Here is a 21,536-nt window from a genome sequence, read left to right on the forward strand (position 1 = left end):
GTGCTGCAGAAGGACTGTGTACCAGGCAAGACCTCCAGCAGTCAAATGTGGGCTAATCTTAGGTCTCCTGGTCACAAAATATCTGTTCCAGAATTATATTAGGCAGGTGATTAGCCTGTTGGACAGCTACCCTCAAAGGACAGGCAAGAGGCATCAGGTTCCCCTTGCAAGTGAAAGAGCCAGCCCTGATTGTGCTCCAAGACCAAGTGCACTGGCTTTATCCAGCCACATCCTGACTTGCAATGTTGTTGAGCACACAGATGCTCCCAGCCTTTCATTTCATTGAACACAAGGGCATGCCAGACCCCCCAGAACTGTTACTGAGCACCGAATGATCATAAAGTCTTTCAGCAAACACTCCCCTGCCTATGGGCCAGTGCAGTCCAACAGCCAGGCAGCCCAGGCTGCACCACTTCTGGCTCCTGGCATCAACTGACACTGTAAAACTTGGGTGACATAGAATAGAGATTGTAAAGTACTTTTGATATGTGCCAGAAAAAGGGCGAGCACCCAGTGATGGCACTGCTGTCACGAAGTGACACGTATCCCTTTGATCACCAAAAGGAAAAAGGACCCGTGAGGTTGAACAACCTGCATCCATAAATCCAACTCACCCATAGTGAGGGAGCAGGCATACCTTCCCTCTGGCTGTCAAAGTGCTCTGACCTGCCAACAGAAGGCAGGGATCAGGCTGCCAAAGCCCCATCACACCTACCAATTGACTCTCATGCTCTAGCAGTCGTAAGCTGGCTCACATTGTGGACCACAGCTGCTAACAGCCACCCTTGAACAGAAAGGCAAAGACTGTTTCTCTTTTAATATAAATCTGTTATTTTATTAAACAGGATTAACAATCAACTGTCCAGCATCCACACAAGCAACTCATCTTCAGAAACAATTTTTGGGGAAAAATTACCAAAAAAGCTTGGTTCTTACTGCAACCATGTTCTTAAAAGTGATGCTTTATAATTTGCTTTATAAAAGTAAGAAATTCACTCTCTCATATCCATGTATCTAGCTATATATGTGTGTATATATATATATATATATATGCACCATGTACTTCAGAGATGAGCATTTTACTCAGAAGACAAATATGGAAGCCCAGAAAGAAGGGAAATACTCCCAGCATATGGTCACTGCTAGCTGAGACTGGACCAGTCTCACACACTGTCCATGGTAATGGTGACCACAGCCCCTTGTCAAAGGCAACTTTTTGGTACAGTATCTTTGGAGTAAGCATCTTGGCAGATACCTGGGATGCTAAAGCACACCACACGCTCATGTAGGAAAAGGATGGTCTCTTCTCTGGGTGCACAGCTGTATTGCATGGTAAGTAAAAACACTGTAATGCACCAAAATAACTTTGGAATTTTGGTGAATGTCTCTGTATAAATCCTCCACCAAACAGAAGATCTGACTTCTAGCCAGTGTTGTGGTTGAATGAGAGAAGCATTTCAGATGGGGACCCAAGTCAACATCTAACAACGGGCCCTAGCTTATTAATTTACTTACTTAGTTTTAATAGTGCCTAAGGATTGTCAAGTCAGGAAGAGGGCAGAATGGTTAAAACGGGCAGTCAATAAATCAATCAATCAATCAATCACGGTTTTCCCAAGTCCTAAACAAAGATCAAGAGCAAACTGCAGTTCATAGGAATCCTCCAGGACGAGTACAAAACTTTGAAAAATTCCAGAAGGCAGATTTTGGCCCAAAATGCAAAAATATGTTCCAACTTCCTATGCATGTGAGCCCATGGTCATAGCCAGCTGTGAGCACATAGCCCAAGGTGTGTGCTTCTACAGCAGTGACAATGGAAAGCCTGAGACACGAGTCCTTGACCAAGAAAGATGCCAAAAACCTGCGGGTTCTTTTTAATGCCCTTCAGACCTGTGCACGGGCAGGAGCACCAGCGTCCAGCCTGTTCCTGTTCCAGTCTTGTTAGTACAAGACTAACCCTGGGTAAATATAGCTGTGGCCAAACCCTCCTGCCCACATGGATGGGAATAAAGCCTCTGTTTCTGAAGTGCCTGCGTGCTCCCTCTCAGCTCTAACACAGCTTTTTCCTAGAAAGGTGAAGATTAACTTCGGCCACAGGCACAGTTAAAGGTGGTTATTTCTGCACTGCAGACAAGGGCTAGGCAGGTCAGTGGGGCAGGACAGATAAAGCAGGGGGAGAGGAGGAAAAAAAAGCATGGGATGTTCTTCTGTTTGCATTTGCAGTAGAGAAACATTGGCAGATGGAGAAAGGTGTCAGGCTAGGAGGCAGTTTCAGTCTGTTTGCCCACCAGCAAGATAGGAAACGGGATATCCATTGGGGAGAGGGTTTATGGGGGTATAGGTAGGTGTATGTGATAGCCTCATTCTGTTTAGCACTGTATGGGTTAACACACGGCTGCCAGGTCTCTAACCAACCCTGGGCACCTTCTCCAGGTGCTCCCACTAACAGAGGAGAGTCAAGCACCCACGAGGAAGGGCCACTGCTCCATGCTGGCTCGCGGGGATGGGTCACGATGCATTGGGGACCATCCCATAGGCTTCATACAGCTTGTTGAGCAGCTCCTGCTTTTCCTTCTCAGGTAAGAAACTGGACTGAGCTGCATTGATGTTCTGGAGAGGCAGAGATGCAACATAAGGGAGACATTAAGATACATCAGATATGAACACATGCTGTGCACATCCCAACATCTGGCTCTGAGAGGCAACAGGCAAGGGAAAGTGTAAAGTTTCCATCCCAAGATTCATTTCCACAGCCTCATTTTACAGGACAACTGCTCTGGCCCATCACTTGCAGCAAATCCCAGAGGAACAAGGCAGGTGCAAAGCAAAGGCCTTTAAATACTTGGGAGTGTTTAGGATATGTACTTTAGACCTTTTCCTACACTCCCAGCTCCTGTCTGGACAAGAGCCTCTGCTGGTGGCTGATGTGCTGCCTCTGGGACACAGCCTGGCTGTGCAATTTAACCTGCTCATCTGACCTGTGCAGGGGTAACCTGGCTTTTGCAAGAGCAGGAGGACAGCAGCAGCAGAACAGCTGTGGATCCAGCATCCCAGAGCTGTCCTGGTTCCTCCTTCCAGACCCAGAGAGTGATGTCTGTAGGAGAAAGGGACTCATTTCTCCAGCCAGAGCTGAAAGCAGGACTGATGTTCTCTTGTAAAGTGCATCCTGCACTTCCCAATCTGGTAAAGTATCTTGGGAGTCATGTAGGTTACACATACAAAAACTGCAAACACTTCCATACCTGCTGAATCTCTCTAATTTCAGAGCCAGGCCTTGAAATAAGCTACCTGCAATTCCAAATCCAGAGAAAAAAAAAGCAACAGGCACCTTCCTTCCTTATTGCCAAGACCTGCTGTGGGGATATCAGTGGACAATTTCCACTGTGACCTGTTCTCCATGAAGCCCAAAGCTTAACCCTTTATCATATAAAGAAACACAGTGGGTGGTGCTGGGCTGCACTGGGACATCAGCAGAGCATCCAGACAAGGCTGACTTACCACTCTCTTGAACTCCTCTTCAGTGAAGCCCATGTAGTCCTTCACTATGCTGTAATCTTTGTAAATATTGGAGTTAAAGATGAGGGGGTCATCTGTGTTTATGGAATAATTAGCACGATCCTTCCTAAACCTGCAATGAAATTGAGTTGAACCAGTGGTAAAACACTGGACACAGCACTGCCCATGCATTTCTCAGGGTAAAATGCAGTAACAGAGACCTCACGGCTCTCCCTATAGCTTACACCGCTGGACACAACCACAGGGCTTGGCTGGTCTCACCACCCCTCTTGCACTAACCTGCTTCTCTGGTGTAGCAAGAAGAGGGGTATCTCTTACCTAAAGGTTCAGCAACCTCAACCCTCACCCACCAACTGGGGCTAGGGGCCAGTGTGCAGCATTTCGTGCCCCACAGCTCTGAGAAGGGGTAGGAGGGACAAGACAGAACCCCACATCCCCTCCAACTGCACTGGGTCCCTCTATGCCAAAGGATGAGGGGTACTATGTTCTCCTAAGCAGTTAGATGTGTGTTACCTTTATAAAGCAATAAAACAGCTACAACCAACCCCAGTCCTGGTTATTTAAGATTGCACATAATTGAGAAGTCTTACTGTGCTACTGGGTGTTTCCCAAAGTCCGGAAGACATGCACCAGTGAGATAACTGGACCAAGGACAGACCTGTTTGGGGGAGTTAAACATGAAAACTAGAATCAGCCATGCAGATCTGAACCCCAGCTGTGTACACAGATAGCTAAGCATGCTGGCAAAGCCAGATACAGGTTTAGAGCTTTGCTCATAGCTACCCCTCAACACTACTCCAACGGACCAGTGCACATCCCAGGACATGGATGCAAAGACCTGACAGCCCGTGCGACAGCACAGAAGCTGGTGGGGTATTTCCCATGGCCAGTGTCCCATCAGCTGTGTGCCAGCCATGAAGAAACCTCTGACTTCAGTATATAGATATATTCCATATATTAGCTAGATACACTCATTCTGGAGAAAAGCCAAGGAAATCTGTCCATGCCCAGTAACTCCCAGGAACTTCCACCCTCCAAGCAGGCAGACTCCAGTAACAGCAGCCTGATTTGTGGGAGGAGGAGCCTGCAGGCTCGAGATACATAACTTAGTGAATAAGCCCTCCAAAATGTAACCTCAGACAGACCAGGATCCATTTCTCCGGGCTCCGTGCCTCCTGCAGGCTGCTGGGGCACCAGTGCAAAGATCCCAGCCAGCCGTCCCCACCATTTTTGCTGAGGAGCTTCGGACATCTGGATTCAATGGCAATGTCACCATACACATGGTCAGCACTCGGGTGCCAGGTCGTGTCCCTGGCTGTAGCCCCCATTCCCAACAGACATCCTTACCTCAAAATGCATCTTTGCTCTCAAGAGTTCCTTGTAGAGCTCAGGATCATCCAGGACACGGTAGCCATGGCCAATGCGCTCGGCCTTCAGGAGATAAACTGCCTGGAGAGCACAGGAAAACCATGCACAGCCTCCGAGCACCAGCTCTGCTCCTCCCTGCCTGGAGATCCCTGCCCAGCACAGGTACAGCCCATACCACTGAGCCAGCATCAGGAGGTTCTGCTCCGAGCTGTCAGGGCCAGATCTCTGCCTGTCCCTGAAGTTTGCTCTGTTATGAATATGGAGGGGAATTGGGCTCCTCTATCCCTGGTGCTTGGGATGCCAGGGCACTTCCCACCTCTGCCCTTCTCTGTCCCACACCAGGAGCTCCTTGTACCTCTTTGATCATGGCAGGTGGGCCAGCCTCCCCAGCATGGACGGTGCGGTGAATCCCACATCTTTCAGCTTCCTGCAAAGCAAAGGAGGACACGCTCCTGTCCCATCACCCGCAGCAAGGTCAGCAAGCCCCTGGGCTGGCACCGCTCACAGGGCATACAAGCGATAGAGGTCTGTGCAAAGAGCCCCCAGATCACAAGCCCTGCACCCTGAGAAGCGCACACACTCTGCATAGGCTGCGAGAGAAGAGCTCAGCAATGCCAGACACAGAGAAACTTAGAAAGCCTGGTTACCTTCCCCTGGAGCCCAGCCAGAGTCCTCAGGGTCTTTTATTACCAGATGAGCTCACCACTGCCTCCTCTCCAGACAGCAGCAAGCTTGAAGCTCTCCTTCCTCCCCCCACTTGCCCTTCTGCATGAACCTTGCAGCAGTTCTTGTCTTTGGGACTCCTACCTCTCTGGCTGGCTGCAGCCAAGTGTGAGAACTGAAAAGCCCCCAGTGCAGGGATGAAGGGATGCTCAGACACCAGCACCTCCCTCTTGCAAGGGGCTGGGGATGGAGGCAGCCCAGCCAGGAGGGGAGGCTGCAAGCCCCATCTTGCAGCAGACACCTAGGCTCAGTGAAGGACAGGCCAGACTCTGCCTGGGGCATCTACAGAAGAGCTCCATGTACAATGACCTGAAAGGCACTCTGTGCTCTCTACATTTAAGAGTGTTGATTTTTCCCAAAAAGCTAATTTTTGACACTTTTAAATGAGGAAGTCCCTCTGGCTGAGGCACCAGACTGAGAAGAGAGACAGACTCACACCAGGCCAGAGATCTTCCACTTGTTTCTACACAGGATGAAGAAAAACCAGAAACTCTCACCCCTGCATTCCCAAGACATCCCTAACTATTCCAATAGGAGCCAAGGATACGAGCAGAGGGGTCAGGAAGAGCACATGATTTGGTATCCTTCCCCACTAAACCCCCTGGCTGCCGAAGCCTAAGCTCCTTCACTTAGGAGAGAGCTCTAACATCCATTCATCATATCCTCCCTGGAGTGCTTTAATCCCTTTTTCAACCCATTTGTCCAAGGACACAGTGCTTCCCTTGGCTTCTTCTCCAAGGATCTCTATTTCCTTGTACGTGGTGGTCCTGCAATCCTTGGTTCTATGCTTCCCCAAGAAAGCCCTGTGTCATTTCAGACCTGAGTGCTGCTTGCAAACTGCCTTTTCGGCAGCAATGGTGTGGAACCTCCTCTTCCACTGATGCAGGGGACCAACAACCCCAAAATCCCACTGGCAAAAGAAGCAAGGCAGAAAGCTTTCCCTTCGAGCTGCAAAGCACTGAGGTCCAGTGAAAGTCTCAGACCAGGCTCCTGAAGCCATTCCAGTGCTTGCATTTGAGCTGATCAGATAAAAGCACTTCAAACATGCAGCTTCTCTGCTTTGGGTGATTTCTGTCAGACTGGAAAGGCCAGTCTCTTCCAGCCTTGGCTGTGGCCCCAGGAGCAGATCTCCAGCCCTAAGACCATGTTTAAGCAATGATGCCTGCCATTAATCATTTAGGAAACGCAAACAAATACTTTTGCTATTTAATGGAATGTTTTCAATAGCTGCAATGAAGTTTTAAGCTGTCCCAGCTGTGTGCAGCTGCAATAAACACTCTGTGTGTCCCCTCACATGCATTGCCTCAATAGCTCGTGTTTTGTACAATTTCTTTTCAGCTTATTCAACAAACCTCATAAGCCTTCTTATGCTCGGAGGAATCCTCCACTTTCAGAGACTCATCCCCAGCCAGGTCAATGGCCACCACAGAGTTGTTTTGATACTTCTTGCAGAGCTCCACCACCTCTGGGGACCAGCCTGGAAGAGACAGCACCAGGGTTCAGCAGAAAGCATTTGTCAAGGTCACACCTTCAGTATTCTCTTGAACAGATCTTGGACCTATAGCTATAAGGGTAGGAGAGATATTTTCTTTTTGATGCTCATAAAGAATGCTAAAAACTCTTAGAAAGTTCTGTCATCTTCAGTCAAATAAAAGCTGCCAACTCAGTCCATCACCAGTGAAAGGGAAATAAAAATCATTTACCAGACATAAAACACTGCTCTCCTCATGTTTTGTTGCTAAGATAACCTAAAAACAACTTCCAACCATGGTGGTGATTGCTGCAAGCCCAGGCTGAACTGCACAGCCCAGGTGCTGTAACATGGTGCATGGAAGAAATCCTTCAACTCACTCCTAAGCTTTCATCCCATCCCAGGCTGGGCAAAGGGAGAACCTTTGGATGTGTTGTGTCACTGAGGAGTTCAGGCTGGGAGGGATCTCTGGGGTCCCTGTAAGAGTCAGCCCTGTCCTGATGCAGAGTATCCTCAACTCTGGGCCCCAGACAAGAGGATGGATACTACTCCTGGTGTGAAAGAGCTGGTCAGCATCCTGTGAGACTGACTTTAAACACTTACAGAGGTTTATCTTATGGCATCAAGTGAGAAAGAGAGTAACACGTGGCCAACAACTACTTTCAGAGCTATCTCTGATCAGGACAGATAACCTCTGAGAAATGACATGCATTTACCAGCTCGTATAGCACTTACCTACCCTTAGCAAAAAGGCCAAAAAACCAGAGATAAACAGCAGTGTTAATTATTAACAGGCACCTGCTGTGTACCTACAATCCCAAAATCATACCAACACATAAGAAAACATGTGCAATTTCGTGTTCATTTTTCATCGGTTTCCAGCTCACTGGGTTAGAGCCATTATTCTATTAACAAGTTTAATACAAGCTAGTCCTGGCTGGCATCTCTGCCTTTCTCTCAGCAGTTCATAAATTACAGGTTGGCTTCTTACTGTGCAGCACATCCTGAATGAGGCACTAAAGACTTGTATTGAGCACATCACTTGCTCTGGATAAGAGCTTGATGCAACCACTCACTGTGGCAACGGCTTCAACTGGCCCAAGGAGAGCTGCAGCCTTTGGGCAGAGAGCAAGGTATGAGCAAAATCACACCTTCCCCAGAGGAGGACACAAGAGCCCGTCTTTCCAATACTGGTTGTACCCACAGACCCCCACTCTCACATCCAGCATTCCCCATAGTGAAGGGAGCAGAGGACCCACACCAAGACAAAAACTACTCCTCAGCACTGTCTGGTCCCACACTGGACTCAGGGCCACAGGGCTGGGGTTTTCCCTGCATTTCTGTGGGGAGCTGAACCCAGGGGACGTCACCCCCCCCACGCGTCAGGGAAGGGGAGCAGAGCAGCAGGGTTGCTGCAATACATTACTTGGCATATGGCGCATGCAGCATAGAATAGACCTGGCTTTGATGCGGAAATCCCTTTCTCCATCCTGGAGTCCCTGATTTACGAGGTTAACGACTTCATCTGGAGTGAGGTCACCCCTGCAGGGAAGAAAAGCTGTCAGCGTGAGGCCATATACACATCAGGGAGGAAGGCAGGTGCCCAGGTCCAGTCCAGCATCCCTATGGGACACCCCATGCAAAACCCAGCCTGTCCGGGGTCCCACTCACCTTAGCATCCAGAGGAGCCCAATGAGACTGCCCAGAGCTGAATTAGCACCTTTCACATGCATGCCATGCCCAGAAGTCAGGCACAAAAGCATGCAAAGATGACAGAAAGATTTAGAAAAGCCTCAGGAGACCAGATGCCAATCCTGTCCAAACAGAGGAATCCACTCTGCCAGAGCATCCCATCAGGGTACCCAAGGGCCTGCAGATGGGCAGGGGCAAGCACAGGGTCTCAGTCCCCATTACAGCACATTTGCAGGGGCCACAAAGCCTAGCAGCGGTTTAATCAGGGACATATATCACAGAGGAGATGACATGCAAAGAAGGGATCAGATCACCAGCCCCCTCCAACATATCCGTCATCTCTACCAGCTCAATTTCACATTCTGCAGGCAGGCAATCCATATCTGAGCACTGCTTTCCCTCATATAGAGAACACCTCCAGCCAGAAGCTTAAGCACAACTGCTCTGCACCTGCAGAATTAGGTGCACAAAGCAAGAGATATTAAAACATGGCAACACATAGAGAGACTGCAAGATGAAAAACCCTATTGATGGGAAAGAGAGGTGGAAACATGCCGGCAGAGGAGGAGAGACAAGGTTTGGTTACACCAGACTCTGGCTGACCAGCATGGGCCATGCCTTCTCCATGCTTAGTGGGATCACTCACTCAGTCTGGCCCCAGGGGATGGGATCCACACTGCAGTTGGCCAGGAGGTGAGGGCTGTACCGGACCTCCACGTAGATGACACCTTCCTTTGCTTTCGTCTCCACGAGCTCGTAGGCGATCCTCCTCACTGCCTCACGGTCACCTCTGCGGGGACAGCAATGGCACCCATCAGTGGGCCTGTCACCCTTGGGACACACTGGGGACACTTGGAGGTGACCTCCAAGGCTGAGCAGTGTTAGTCAAGGAGTCCTGCCATGGGATGAAGGTGAAGAAGCCAAAAAGCACGGTACTTACGCAATGGCAGGCATGTAGTGATTAAACTTCTCTAGGAACTGGGTAAGCGTCAGTGGTGTTTTGTAGCTGACATGCTTCAGGAGGTCATCAACAGTGCTGCCGGGGAGAGGAACCCCTCTTTTCCTGGAAATGAAGCCGTGAGTTACTGATGGACATGGAACTGTTAGAACAAGTCCAGAGGAGGCCACAAGGATGATCAGGGGACTGGAGCACCTCCTGTATGAAGACAGGCTGAGAAAGTTGGGGCTGTTCAGCCTGGAGAAGAGAAGGTTGTGTGGAGACCTCATAGCAGCCTTCCAGTATCTGAAGGGGGCCTACAAGGATGCTGGGGAGGGACTATTCATTAGGGACTGTAGTGATAGGACAAGGGGTAACGGGTTGAAACTTAAACAGCAGAGGTTTAGATTGGATATAAGGAAGAAATTCTTTACTGTTAGGGTGGTGAGGCACTGGAATGTGTTGCCCAGGGAGGTAGTGAATGCTCCATCCCTGGCAGTGTTCAAGACCAGGTTGGATGAAGCCTTGAGTGATATGGTTTAGTGTGATGTGTCCCTGCCCATGGCAGGGGCTTTGGAACTAGATGATCTTGAGGTCCTTTCCAATCCTAACTATTCTATGATGGGGAAGGCTATCACATTTTCAATCAGTCTATTCCATTCAGCAATCGCATCCCGAGCTGGCAGCTTTAACCTCCACTTCTTCACAGAAAAGATACAGCACATGTTGTCCTTCCAGCCCTGAATCTCAGCAGGGAGGACGGCAACCCAAAACACAGGCAACACACAAACAAATCGGAATGCAAGTGCAGACTGACCTGGCAGGAACACAGCCAGAGCACAGTTTAAGCTTCAGGAGAAGTTTGTCTAAAGGGGCTCTGGTTTATTTATTTCTTGGCACCTCCCAGTCCCAGCAGCAGAACTGCCAAAATTCTTTAGAAAAGTTAATTTCCACTTATGCAGACTCAAAGGCTTGAAAAGTCATGGAGATGCTCCAGGCCCAGGATCATGCATGGGTTTAAAGCAAGTGAGGCGGTTCCCAAGCCCAGCATTGTGGTGGCATCGTCTGATGGGTCTACCTCCAACAGAGGAGCAAATGGCAGTGCCAACAACTGCTCTCACCAAAAGGACTGTGATGGTAAAGCCACCTAAACACTTCCAAGAAGGAAGAAGACATTTTTCCCTGGAGCACCTGGAGTCCTGGTTTGGTGGAGGTGTCCCTGGTGAGGTGACAGCCAGCCAAGGATGCCGCACGCTTCCTGGGCAGGCTTTGCCACCTGCATCCTCTTACCCTGCACACACCAACCTAAATTGGTTATAATAACTAAACATTTGTTTTTAGTCCTCTTTCTTGTCATGCTGAATTACAGCAAATTGATGTGTCTTTGCTAATAAAGACACACTGACAGCTTTAGTGTCCAGATGCCAGCAACCATCCCAATGAGCAGCCTGCAGGGAAGCAGCCCAAGGGCACTGGGTTTAGTAAACACTGCTCATTCCCTGCTTGAGTAGAAAGGAAACCAGCCCCATGCTCAGCCTTCACATGCAACCTGCACAGATTAACTCGCTGCCACTCAGCAGGGAATGTTCATCACTGCTAAGTTTTCCTCCCCACATTGCTGTCTCCATAATACCAACACATCTGCTCCAGCCCACATCTTCCTCCATCTGTCCATGGAAAGTTTCCTACAGCAAAGCTATCCCCTTGACCTCTTCCATGTGTTCCCCAAAGGATTGCCTTCACAAAGCCCGTAGTGACAGTGCTTTGGGATGACCCACAGTGTAGAGACAGTGAAGCCAGGGTTTGGAAACCGCTGCTGCCCCATCCAACCTGCTGGATAGGTGGGAGCCTTCCTACAGCAAAGCTGCCCCAAGGGAACGGGCTCTTGCCCACTGGAACCTCAGTGTCCTGCTCCAGCCATGGCAGCACCATGCACACTGTCCCACTGCAGAGAGGGCACTTCTCTTGGGGACACCCAGTGTGATGAGGGGTCTGGCACAGCCCTAAACCCCTTGGATGGGCAGGGGGGATGCAAAGCCTGACCCAGACCTAACAGAATTGGAGCCAAAGTTTCTAAAACCAGCTGAGTTCAGCTACTGCCCCTCAGGACTTGTGCATCCCAACAGCCCCGGGTTGTTTGTATGTGGTCAGCCACCAGCTGGCAAATGTATTTCCAGCTCTTTACCTTTAAAAATAGACCACAAGCAGCTTCCTGTGCTCAGGATGAGGTTACTGAGGCAGTGCCTTGGAGTCTCCTGCACTGCCCCACTGCTTTTAGATCTGTGTGAGCACTCGTTCTGGAGCCCATGAATAGCACAGCCTTGCTCCACCCGAGGGCTGGCAGCTCCAGGGGATGCCAAGGGCTGTTTAACCATAAGAGGGAACTCAGCACACATCCAGGCAATGAAGGGGAGAAGCACAGGCTCCTCAGATGGCTGCTGCCTCCTGGGTTCCTACAACCCTCCTGGGGACTACCCCAGCATTTCTTCTTTGCTGAGAGGACCCAGCAGAGCCCTAGGGAGCCAGCACCAATTCTGTCCACTGGTGCCAGCCCTGCACCCCACCAGAGCCATGGGGAACCCTGACTGAGCTCATTGTGCCAAAGTCCTGCAACCAACAAGATAGACATCTCTGATCTAACCTCCCTACTCTGAGTACACTGCAAAACGTATGGCAGCTCCCTGCAGAAAGAGCTACTTTATAAAGAGTATTTCCTTCTAGAACTGGAGTCTGCTGGGCTCATGGGATGCCAGGACCACTTCCCAACCTCCTCAGGACTGATTCCTCCCCAGAATACCAGCTTTATGGCCAAGAGCTGCTTCCTGAAATCATTAAACTTGCCACTTTCTCCACCTGAGGGTATCTGTTAGTCTCCATTTAGCTTTTTGAGCAGATGGAAGAAGCATTATGTTTACTTTGCTTATAACCACGAAGCCAGGTCCTCGCACTAGTTAATCATTACCCTGGTGCTTCTCCCACAAGCTACACTGAAGCAAGAAGATGCACGTGGGCTCTGTCAAGGAAATAACCTCTATTTAAGTCACTGCCAAGTGCTTTCCCGGGTCACACAACCATAACTCCTTGGTTGCTGGCACCAGGCAGACAGTGTGGGGTTCAAAGGCACCCAGCAGCTGGGAGGGCAGGAACACCCAAGCTGGTTTCTCCTCACAAGACTATGGTCCGGCACCACCACCAAGGAGATGTTCCCAGCCCGCTCTCATTACACTTGCCTTTGCAATTAGGCATGGGAAAAGAGGAATGAGAATACACTGACTGCTGCTTCCTGGGCACACTTCAAAGGCTGACAGCTCAGTTTATGACATCTCTTCTGTACTTTGCTCACAGTGGCACCTCTTAGCTTGCCTGGCTCACAGGACCAATGACCACCACACTCCTGCCACAGCACTGCCTTTTGGGATGTGCTCATAGCTCTCACACCAGGCAGCCAGAGGACCCGAGCTGCAAAGGTGAGACCAGCACCAGCCAGGTTTGCTCCTGCACAACAAGGGGGAGAGCTTCCCCAGCCTGCCTCTTCTGCTGGAGAACTGGACAAGCAGAAGGGATGATGCTTTTGAACTGCAGTTCCCAGAGCTTACCTCCCCCTACAACTCACCTGCCAAAGTGCAGGATTGTTTCTGGTCTAATGGCTCCATCCAAGTGGACATGAAGCTCTACCTGCAATAAGATAAAGAGAAATCGGTGAGGTACTCTTAGTGCTGCAGCAAAGGTTTAGAGATAAGTGGCTGCTGCTAAAATGGGTATAAAGGCAGCCAAATACAGGGACAAAGCCATGACAAGGAAGCAAAAGCGCCATTTAAAATATACAGTCATTATAAAGTTTATTTTCCAATAGCTAACTATTGTCTAAATATCTTATTGCTGCTGCAGCTCACACATTTAATGGATCCTCAGAAATTTATTCTTTTTCCAGTCATTTTCAGGAACAGCCCTATCCTCATTTAGGTTGCATGGCTTAAGAGTGTGGGGAGTGAAAAAAGCAAACCCCAAAAACCTTTGCTTTCCAGCTTTCTGCCCCTTGAATTCACAGACACCCAAGCATCGATTCATTTGCTAAGAATAAGTATGCGAAACCTTTGACTTCACTTCCAAGAATCAGCTTCTCACATACTGCTAATTGCTTGGCATTATCAGAGATTAGAGGGTTTCTAATCCCGTATGTGGTCACCATGGTACAAAGTGCTGGAAAAAGTAAAAAGAGTTGCCCTATCGAGCTAAGAAGTTGGTTTCAGAATACTTCAATTTTGACTCACTAAAACCAGGCCAGTAACAGATCTCTTCACTCTGAAACCCGATCATAGCTGAAACAAGGGATTTTGGAGAAAGAGCTCCAGAAAAGCTAAAGCAAGCTTTTCCCATTAGGCAGCTGGGAGGAACATGGCAAAAGTAATTTGGAAGTCCCACTGGGAAGGAAAATATTAGCTGTAAAACGTTTCAGCTCGATCTTCATATTTCCAGACCTGTTTTCATTTTAAGCAATGGAATAGCCTACAAAATACGTATTTTGAAACAACAGAGAAGCAACTTAATACACAAAGTTCTCGTTAGCTCGAACATTGTGCAGTTTTTCCTGTGTAGGTGCCTGCTGCAGGATGCTGAGGATTCAGAACGGAGCTGGGTATTTGCTTGGATAACTAAACCACTCAGGATTACTAACTGAAACCACAAACCCTCTAGTGTCAGGATACGTACCAAACAGTACCAATGAGGAGCTGGAAGGAAAATAAGTAGTCCCTACAAGCAGGGCCATGGGTAATGTCAGCCTCTAGATCCTTTCACTCTCCTCTGAAGCATCCACAAACAGCTGACGTGAGCTTGACGCCGCTGGCCCAGCTCCCGCTGCATGGCTGGCAGTGCCCATCTCTGCAGTATGCAGTGATGCTCATGAGCTTGCTCCATCCCCACCTCCTCCCACAGCCCTAGATGCTTGCCATGAAGGTGGAAACACCCATTTCCTGACTCCTGGCCAGCGTTTGCATTGACTGCTCCTGCTGCAGAAGGTCACCGTTGCCAGGGTGAGGCAGTACTTGGGTTCAGGCCACCTCCATGGGATGGACATGAAACTACCACTGAAATGTGCACCAGCAGGATGCAAAGTGCAGGTGTCAGGCTCAGGACAGCCCAAGCTGCTGATCCTGCTGCTCATGGGTCATGAATACCCCCCCAGACATCACTGCTGACAGGTTGTAAAAATATATCTCTGTCACTTCTCCTTAAGACATGATCTGAATCAACAGGGATGAAGATTTTTTTAAAGGGCAAAACCTGATCTTTCCCCCCAGCTCGAGTTACACAATCCTGCTTATGAGGACTAAATGTCCTGAGAAGCAACAGATGAAGTAACAGTCTATGGACATGATCTGCATCGCCAGATGTGGATGCCTGGCACGTTTTTCACTCTTGATCTCTGATTCCTATTTCCAAATCATGCAAGCTCCATTCCTTGAAGTTTTTCAACAGCCCTTGTGACTCTCTGATGGAGTTACAGGCTTGAAACTTGCTTGGGCTGGATACAAAACCCAAGCAACCCAAACCTACAGAGCTCATCTCACTCCAACCATTTCTCAAGTGTTTCCTGCAGAACACTCCAGTGTGACACTTCCATCAATGCAAAAGCAAATCCAATAGTGTCCTTCATCCATGCACCTCCTTCCGGCATTACTGCTGGCAAGATGCTTGCAAAGCAGCAAGATTCATCTCCAACACCACCAAGAGGCTTTTCATCCCCTGCTATGCATTTATTTGTGTCTTGAAGACCTAAACTAAGTGCTAAGAAACTCCTGCGTAATGCTGTTTAATCCAAACAAATTGTGGGGTTCCTCAAGATCAGTGCTTGTTTGCAGCTGAGAACGAATTTATGCTATTGAGATTACCAAGGACATTCAAGACAAGTAAAGGTTTGCCTACAAGGGTCTCCAACAAGAACCAGACATAGATAAGGATGCAATCAGCAGAGGAACAACCCAGCAGCTCAGCTCCCCCAGGCACCTCGCTCCCAAACCTCACAGGCTTTGGTCAGTGGGAGGCTGCTTGCTGCAGATTACATTGCAGCTCTCTTCCTGCGTGTTTGCTTTGCGTAAACAAAGCACAGGACTTCTCCAGCTTCCAGTGGGTGACGTGACCTTGCTGGGAGTGAGTCAAGGAAAGTAGCCAGATAAAGATGAAAGAGTTTTCTCTGAGCTGTGGCTCCAGGCGACAATGCCTCAGCAAGCAGAAATGAGGCAAAGGCAGCAGCCCAGCACCTCTTCCAGGGCTCGGCTCTTGGGTACACTGAGATCTGCGTGTATGTGGTCTTCCACCCAAAACCATCCAGTTTACTGGGAGAAGAAGCCTGCACACATAGGTTAAATGGGATCTCAACACTTGGTTCAGGACCCAAACAGCACCGCAGCACCGGAGAGGAGCCTTCAACCATCCTGAGACCAGTGGTGCCTTCATTTCGCACAGCAAACCTGCAGGCAGTAATGTTTGCTCTGATGAAGAATGAGCAAGCAGAGCTCTCCAACACCTTCCTAGGGCAGGATCATCACTCTTCTTGCAGCTACAGTGAGGACCCTCAGGACCACCTTTGTGTTAGCCACCCTTCAGCCCCTCTTCCACACCTCCGCAGCACCGCGAGCTCAACGACCATCAAATTACCACGCTGCAATGCAATAAAATCTCCGAGTTTCACTGAAGAGCTATCGAAAGCACAACTCTTTGGAGTTGAGGGATGAGGTCAAAAGATGTAACTGGCCATCAATTGTGCGCCCTCAGCACAGAGAGCCCCCAGCGAGGCCATCACAGCAAACCCAGCGCTTTCCATTTTTATGCAAAGGAAGTTTTAGCTCAACCACAGCACGTGAGCTGCGAGGGCAGATATCAGTAACCCGGGTCAGATTGAAAAAAACAGAAGTTGGAAGAGCTCTGGGTTGACTTCTGTCTTCTGAAAACACCAAAATGTTTTCTTTGAAACTTCATAAGGCTCGCAAAGAAATCCCAGCACGAAATGCAGGGCTGCAAACAAGTACGTGCCGGTCAGAGATCAAGTCTGATTATTTTCAATATAGTGAACTTAAGGGGGAAAAATCAACCAAAGTATTTGCAGCTGCAGTCAAGCCATCAGAATTTCTCTCTTACTCTACGGTTTGCTCAGCGGACCATGGCAGAGCTGGTAACTGTTCAGTTTGCCTATCATGCGGCATAAAAAGTACCATCCAAGCTAAGGGAACTTCTGTATTAGGTGGTTTTAGGGTCTTTTAGAAACTATACACAATGAACACAGCCCTAACACGTGACAAGGTAACACCAGCCTCACTTTTTATTTCAATGGTTTCCAGCAGATGTTAATAAATAATCCAGGCAGCTGCTAAAGTTCCATCATTTTAAAACCCTTAGCAGTGACTTTGCTCGGGATTATTTATGAGCACATTAAAAGGTGATAATTTAAAGTTCAGTCTATTGATCTCTGAAATAACTGAAACCCAGAGTAATTACAGCTGTCATTTGTCAACTGTTAGGTACACCTGGCTGGAAAACATTAACAGAGATCAAAATTCAACAAGAGGTAAGATGAATGCAAATCACTGCAAAAAGAATGAACTGTGTTCCTCAAATCTGGGTTTGTGAAAACAAGCTGCTCGGAGCAGTTATCCTCACCAGAAACTCCAAACATTCAGAAGCAAGAGGCGAGGATGGATCAAGGTGATATGAAGTGGAAAAGCCACAGTATTATCCTCAAACCTGATGACATCCATGGATGCGTTTAGGAGCTGAATCTACCTTAAGCTTTAAGGCTTAAGCCTTTAAAAGTGAAACATGAGAGAATGCGATACCCACATGGCACACTGCCTCACTGCAAGAAATATTTGTGCTTTCTAGATAAGCATTCACACAATACATGGGTTTGATGACTGAGGAGGAGGAGGATGCTCCTGTGTACCTTCAGTACTATCCCTCCTGGCACCAACTACTCAATCTCCATTGACCTTGATACGAGGTTCCTGCTGCCCTTAATAGATGATGGTGGTTGTGTCTCACCCTCCTGCAGGGATGGCTCCCATACGTGGTAGGGCCATGTCCCTCCCCAAGCCATCACACACCTCACACCCACACGTGGCTGGAACCTGGCAACACTTCAGAGCAATAAAGAGTCCTTGCACTTCGTGCAGCACCAAGCCAGCCTCTCGCTGCCATCATGTTTGACAAACAGCTCAGGACGGCTATCTGAGAACGTGCCCACACATTACTGAAGGGATGCGCATACACACCACTGTGTAAGGTATGCTGAGCACCACCAGCCTCACCTGCAGTGGGCTTTGATCCGTGCCAAGACAGTCAGGGGTCAAGTAGTGCACAAGAAGTGGACGAGCCAAAGGGAACATCATCCTCAGTGCACACTCGTGTACTTGCACTCCCCACAATAAGCATCCTCGTTCTTTAGTTATGATTTTTTTGTTTGTTAGATTTTGTACCCAAGGCAAGTACCTGCTCCTGTCAGCTCTGCACGGGTCTGTCTTGTGCAAGCGGAGGTTGCAGAGAGCAGAGCAGGATGCCCACCCAAATGCCACCAGGCATAGCAGAGCAGGCACCTTTGGTGCCATCCACATTCGGTCACCAGGTGTTCTCCCACCCACCGACAGGACACACAGAGCTACACCCAGTTCTGGCCATCTCTCCCAGGTATGATGGGCATGTCAGAGACAACTGTCTCCCTTCGGATAGGGACAGGCCCTGACACACAGGGTGCCCCGGGACGGCTTGTGGGAACCCCTGCCCAACGTTGCCTGATGCTTATTTCGGCAACAAGCATCCAGTGGCAGAGCCACACCAGCTGCTGGGAGGGTGCAGGCTGTTCCCATCCTGCTCCCAGCATGGCTCAAGGCACACAGGAGAAGAGCAGCCTGAGTCCCAAAGGTCCAGAGCTGGGCTGCAGGCAGAGGAGCCAGCAGGGAGCAAGAACACGGACTCTGCTCTGGTTGTGGAAGAGAGGGAAGAGGATGATGGTTGGCGCTGGAGGAGCAACAGTCTTTTCTGCTCTCACATGGCCTATGGTAAGCAGGGCTCAAAGCAGCCCCAGCAGCTCCCTGTTCATCAGCTGCAGTCACTGAAAGTCAGCCAGTTCCCGAAAAACACGGACGCAGCCCCGGCCCCACGTTCAGCCGGGGCTCGAAGCTGCTCCAGTTACCAGAAACATCTCTAAAACACAAAACTGAGCATTCCCAATGGCAGAGGGTCCAGAGGAATGAATAGGGCTCATTTACTGACTTCAGACCCATTTTTTCCACCCAAGCCTGACTTAGCAGGTTCACAGGACTGAAAGGGACTGCCTGACTCAGGAAAACCAGTCCTGCTACTGCCGGCAACCAGACAACAGGAGCCTGATCTTAGCAGTCAAACCCTGCATGGCTTTTCCTAGGTCTCTCTCTTTGGCATCCCACACTCCCACATAGTGGGAAAGAAGGAAGAAGCACAAGTGAAAGAAGAACTTAACTTGCTTCTTTCAGCCAAAAGTTTAAAATCACTGGAGCGAACCAACAGCTTTTGTTCTTAGTGGAGCTGATGAAACACCAGCATCTCCCAAAATCCAAGTTGCTTTAAAAAGGGTTTAATCATTAGTAGATATCAATGCACACTGGATGCTGGTATCAAGGTTTGTCTCCTATTGCATGGTCACTTTCCCTGAGATGGACACCTCCCATAGCAATGGAAGGAAACACGAATCAGACCCATGCACACAGGCTTTTCCAGCTGCTCTGGACCTTCCAGGTTTGAGCTCAAACTGCGAGATAAATGGTTTGGGAGCAAGAGGGGATGCAAACAGCAGCAAAATAAAAACCTTTTGAGTTTCTGGAGGCAATCTTCTTCTCTGCCCCAGCCCCTCATGGCCCACCAAGATCCCCAGCCTGCCTAGCAGTCCGAGCTGGAGCATACTTGCTCCATACACCAGCTTACTCAGGCCATGACCCAGAGCTGTGCTGTCTGGCAGCACAGGCAGTGCTCTGCCATCAGATACAGGGTTACCGACAAACAAACCAGTTTTATCTTCTTCCTTCTCAACTTTTCAATAATCTGATTAATAAACATGTTACTGTGTGATCCTACTTGAGATGTACTTATACAGTGCACGGTATGAACATGACTGGCGTGCCCTCTGCAAGCAGCTGCCAAGATAAACATATCGGGGCTCTGAAGAATAACCGAACTAAAGCTTTTAAGAGAAAACAACCACCATTACCAAACCCCCAAATCAAAGCCACAGACCCAAACCCGAGCAAAAAGGAAAAGAGAGAACGGTTGTTTTAGCAGACCCAGCGCACGGCTGCAGTGCTCAGCGCTTGCCTCTCCCACTGCCATGCCCACCCCCCCGGTCACCAGCCCATCTCCAGCGGGAGGAGCGGAGCGGCCCTGGCCGGGGGACCGTGGCCGGCGGGACAGCTCCTGCGGGGAGCCCCGGGGGGTACCGCCGGGTGCCTCCTCGGGCACAGCCTCCCGGCTCCGCCGCGCTGCCACGGCACCGTCCGGCTCTCATCCCGGCTGCACGTGCGGCGGCTCGGCCCCGGGGCACGTCCCGGTTCAAACCCCGGGGGCACAGCAGCCCAGCACCGGTGCTTGTCCCGGTTCTCACCCCCGGCACATGCATGCGCCTGCTCCCAGCTCCGGTGCACAGCACCTCAACCGCGGTACTTGTCCCGGTTCTCACCCCCAGCGCATGTCGCGGGGCTCAGCCCCGGTGCATGCATGCATGTCCCTCCGGTGCACAGCCCCTGTCCCGGTGCGTGTCGTGGCTCCCAGCTCCGGGGCACAGAACCCAACCTTAGCGCATGTCCCGGTTCCACTCCCGAAGCGTGCTCCCCTCCTCAGCCCCGCCGCCACCTCACCTTGGGGTCCTCGAAGACGCGCACGCCCCGCTCCATGCCGCTGCTGCCACCGCCACTGCTCCGCTCCGCTCCGCGGCCGCCCCTCCCCGCTCCGCGCCCGCTCCGCCGGCCGCGCTAGCCCGCCCCCTGCCGGGCTCGCCCTCGCTCCGCGCACCGCGGGTCCCGGTAACGTGCGCTTCCCACCCGGCCCCGTTTGCTCTGGGAGGAGCCGCTGCTCCGATGGCAGCACCGGAGGAGGCAGGAGCGCGGTACAAGAAGAGCCCAGCTCGCAGGGCAGTGCTGCCAGCGGCTCCGGCCGCGGGATTGAGCCGATGCAACAATATTTGTTTTAACCTAAAAAGGACTCAATTGTTCAGTTTAGGAGTGATCAAAGCTGCTGCTCCGGGACTCGCCCGTTTTGTCCGAGGGCTTTTCAGACTTGCTTAGTTCAATAGAATCATAGAATCAGAATCAAACAGGTTGGAAGATTTTTAAGATCATCGAGTCCAACCATTACCACTGCACAGCCACACTAACCCAAGTCAATTAGGGCCTCGTCTACACAGTTTGTGAACACTTCAGGGACGGTGGCTCCACCACTGACCTGGGCAGCCTGTTCTTCTTGGTGAAGAAATTATTCCTAATATACAATATAAACCTCTCCTGGCACAGCCTGAGGCCTGAGGCCGTTTCCTCTTGTCCTATCACTTTTTACATGCAGAAAGAGACCAGGCACCTCCTCTCTCCACCCTCAGGTCAGGCAGTTGCAAAGAGCAATAAGGTCCCCTTAGTCTCTCTTCTCCAGACTAAACACCCCAGTTCCCTCAGCTGCTCCTCATAATGCTTGTGCTACACCCACTTTTAGCTCCTGAAACCTCACACTCAGCATTTAATTTCTTATTTCTGGTGACCTGATCATGCTCCTCCATCTCCTGCCTTCCTCTCCCATACGTGGTGCACATGGCAGCCCACA

General features: G+C 50.0%; 1 protein-coding gene across 1 annotated transcript; it reads right to left on the bottom strand.

Moving 5' to 3' along the window:
• Positions 1-868: 868 nt before the first annotated feature.
• ADA (adenosine deaminase) lies at positions 869-20,632 on the bottom strand. Its single transcript, XM_034066896.1, has 11 exons — positions 20,585-20,632; positions 13,321-13,382; positions 9,711-9,833; positions 9,417-9,560; positions 8,505-8,620; positions 6,960-7,084; positions 5,240-5,311; positions 4,864-4,965; positions 4,107-4,174; positions 3,499-3,628; positions 869-2,610 (listed from the first exon to the last, which is right to left on the bottom strand). The coding sequence occupies exons 1-11, from the start codon at positions 20,618-20,620 to the stop codon at positions 2,509-2,511; spliced, it is 1,080 nt and encodes a 359-aa protein (XP_033922787.1). The 5' UTR covers positions 20,621-20,632; the 3' UTR covers positions 869-2,508.
• Between the last annotated feature and the right edge of the window lie 904 nt (positions 20,633-21,536).

Source organism: Melopsittacus undulatus, chromosome 10 (genome assembly GCF_012275295.1).
Source record: "Melopsittacus undulatus isolate bMelUnd1 chromosome 10, bMelUnd1.mat.Z, whole genome shotgun sequence".
Classification (NCBI taxonomy): domain Eukaryota; kingdom Metazoa; phylum Chordata; class Aves; order Psittaciformes; family Psittaculidae; genus Melopsittacus; species Melopsittacus undulatus.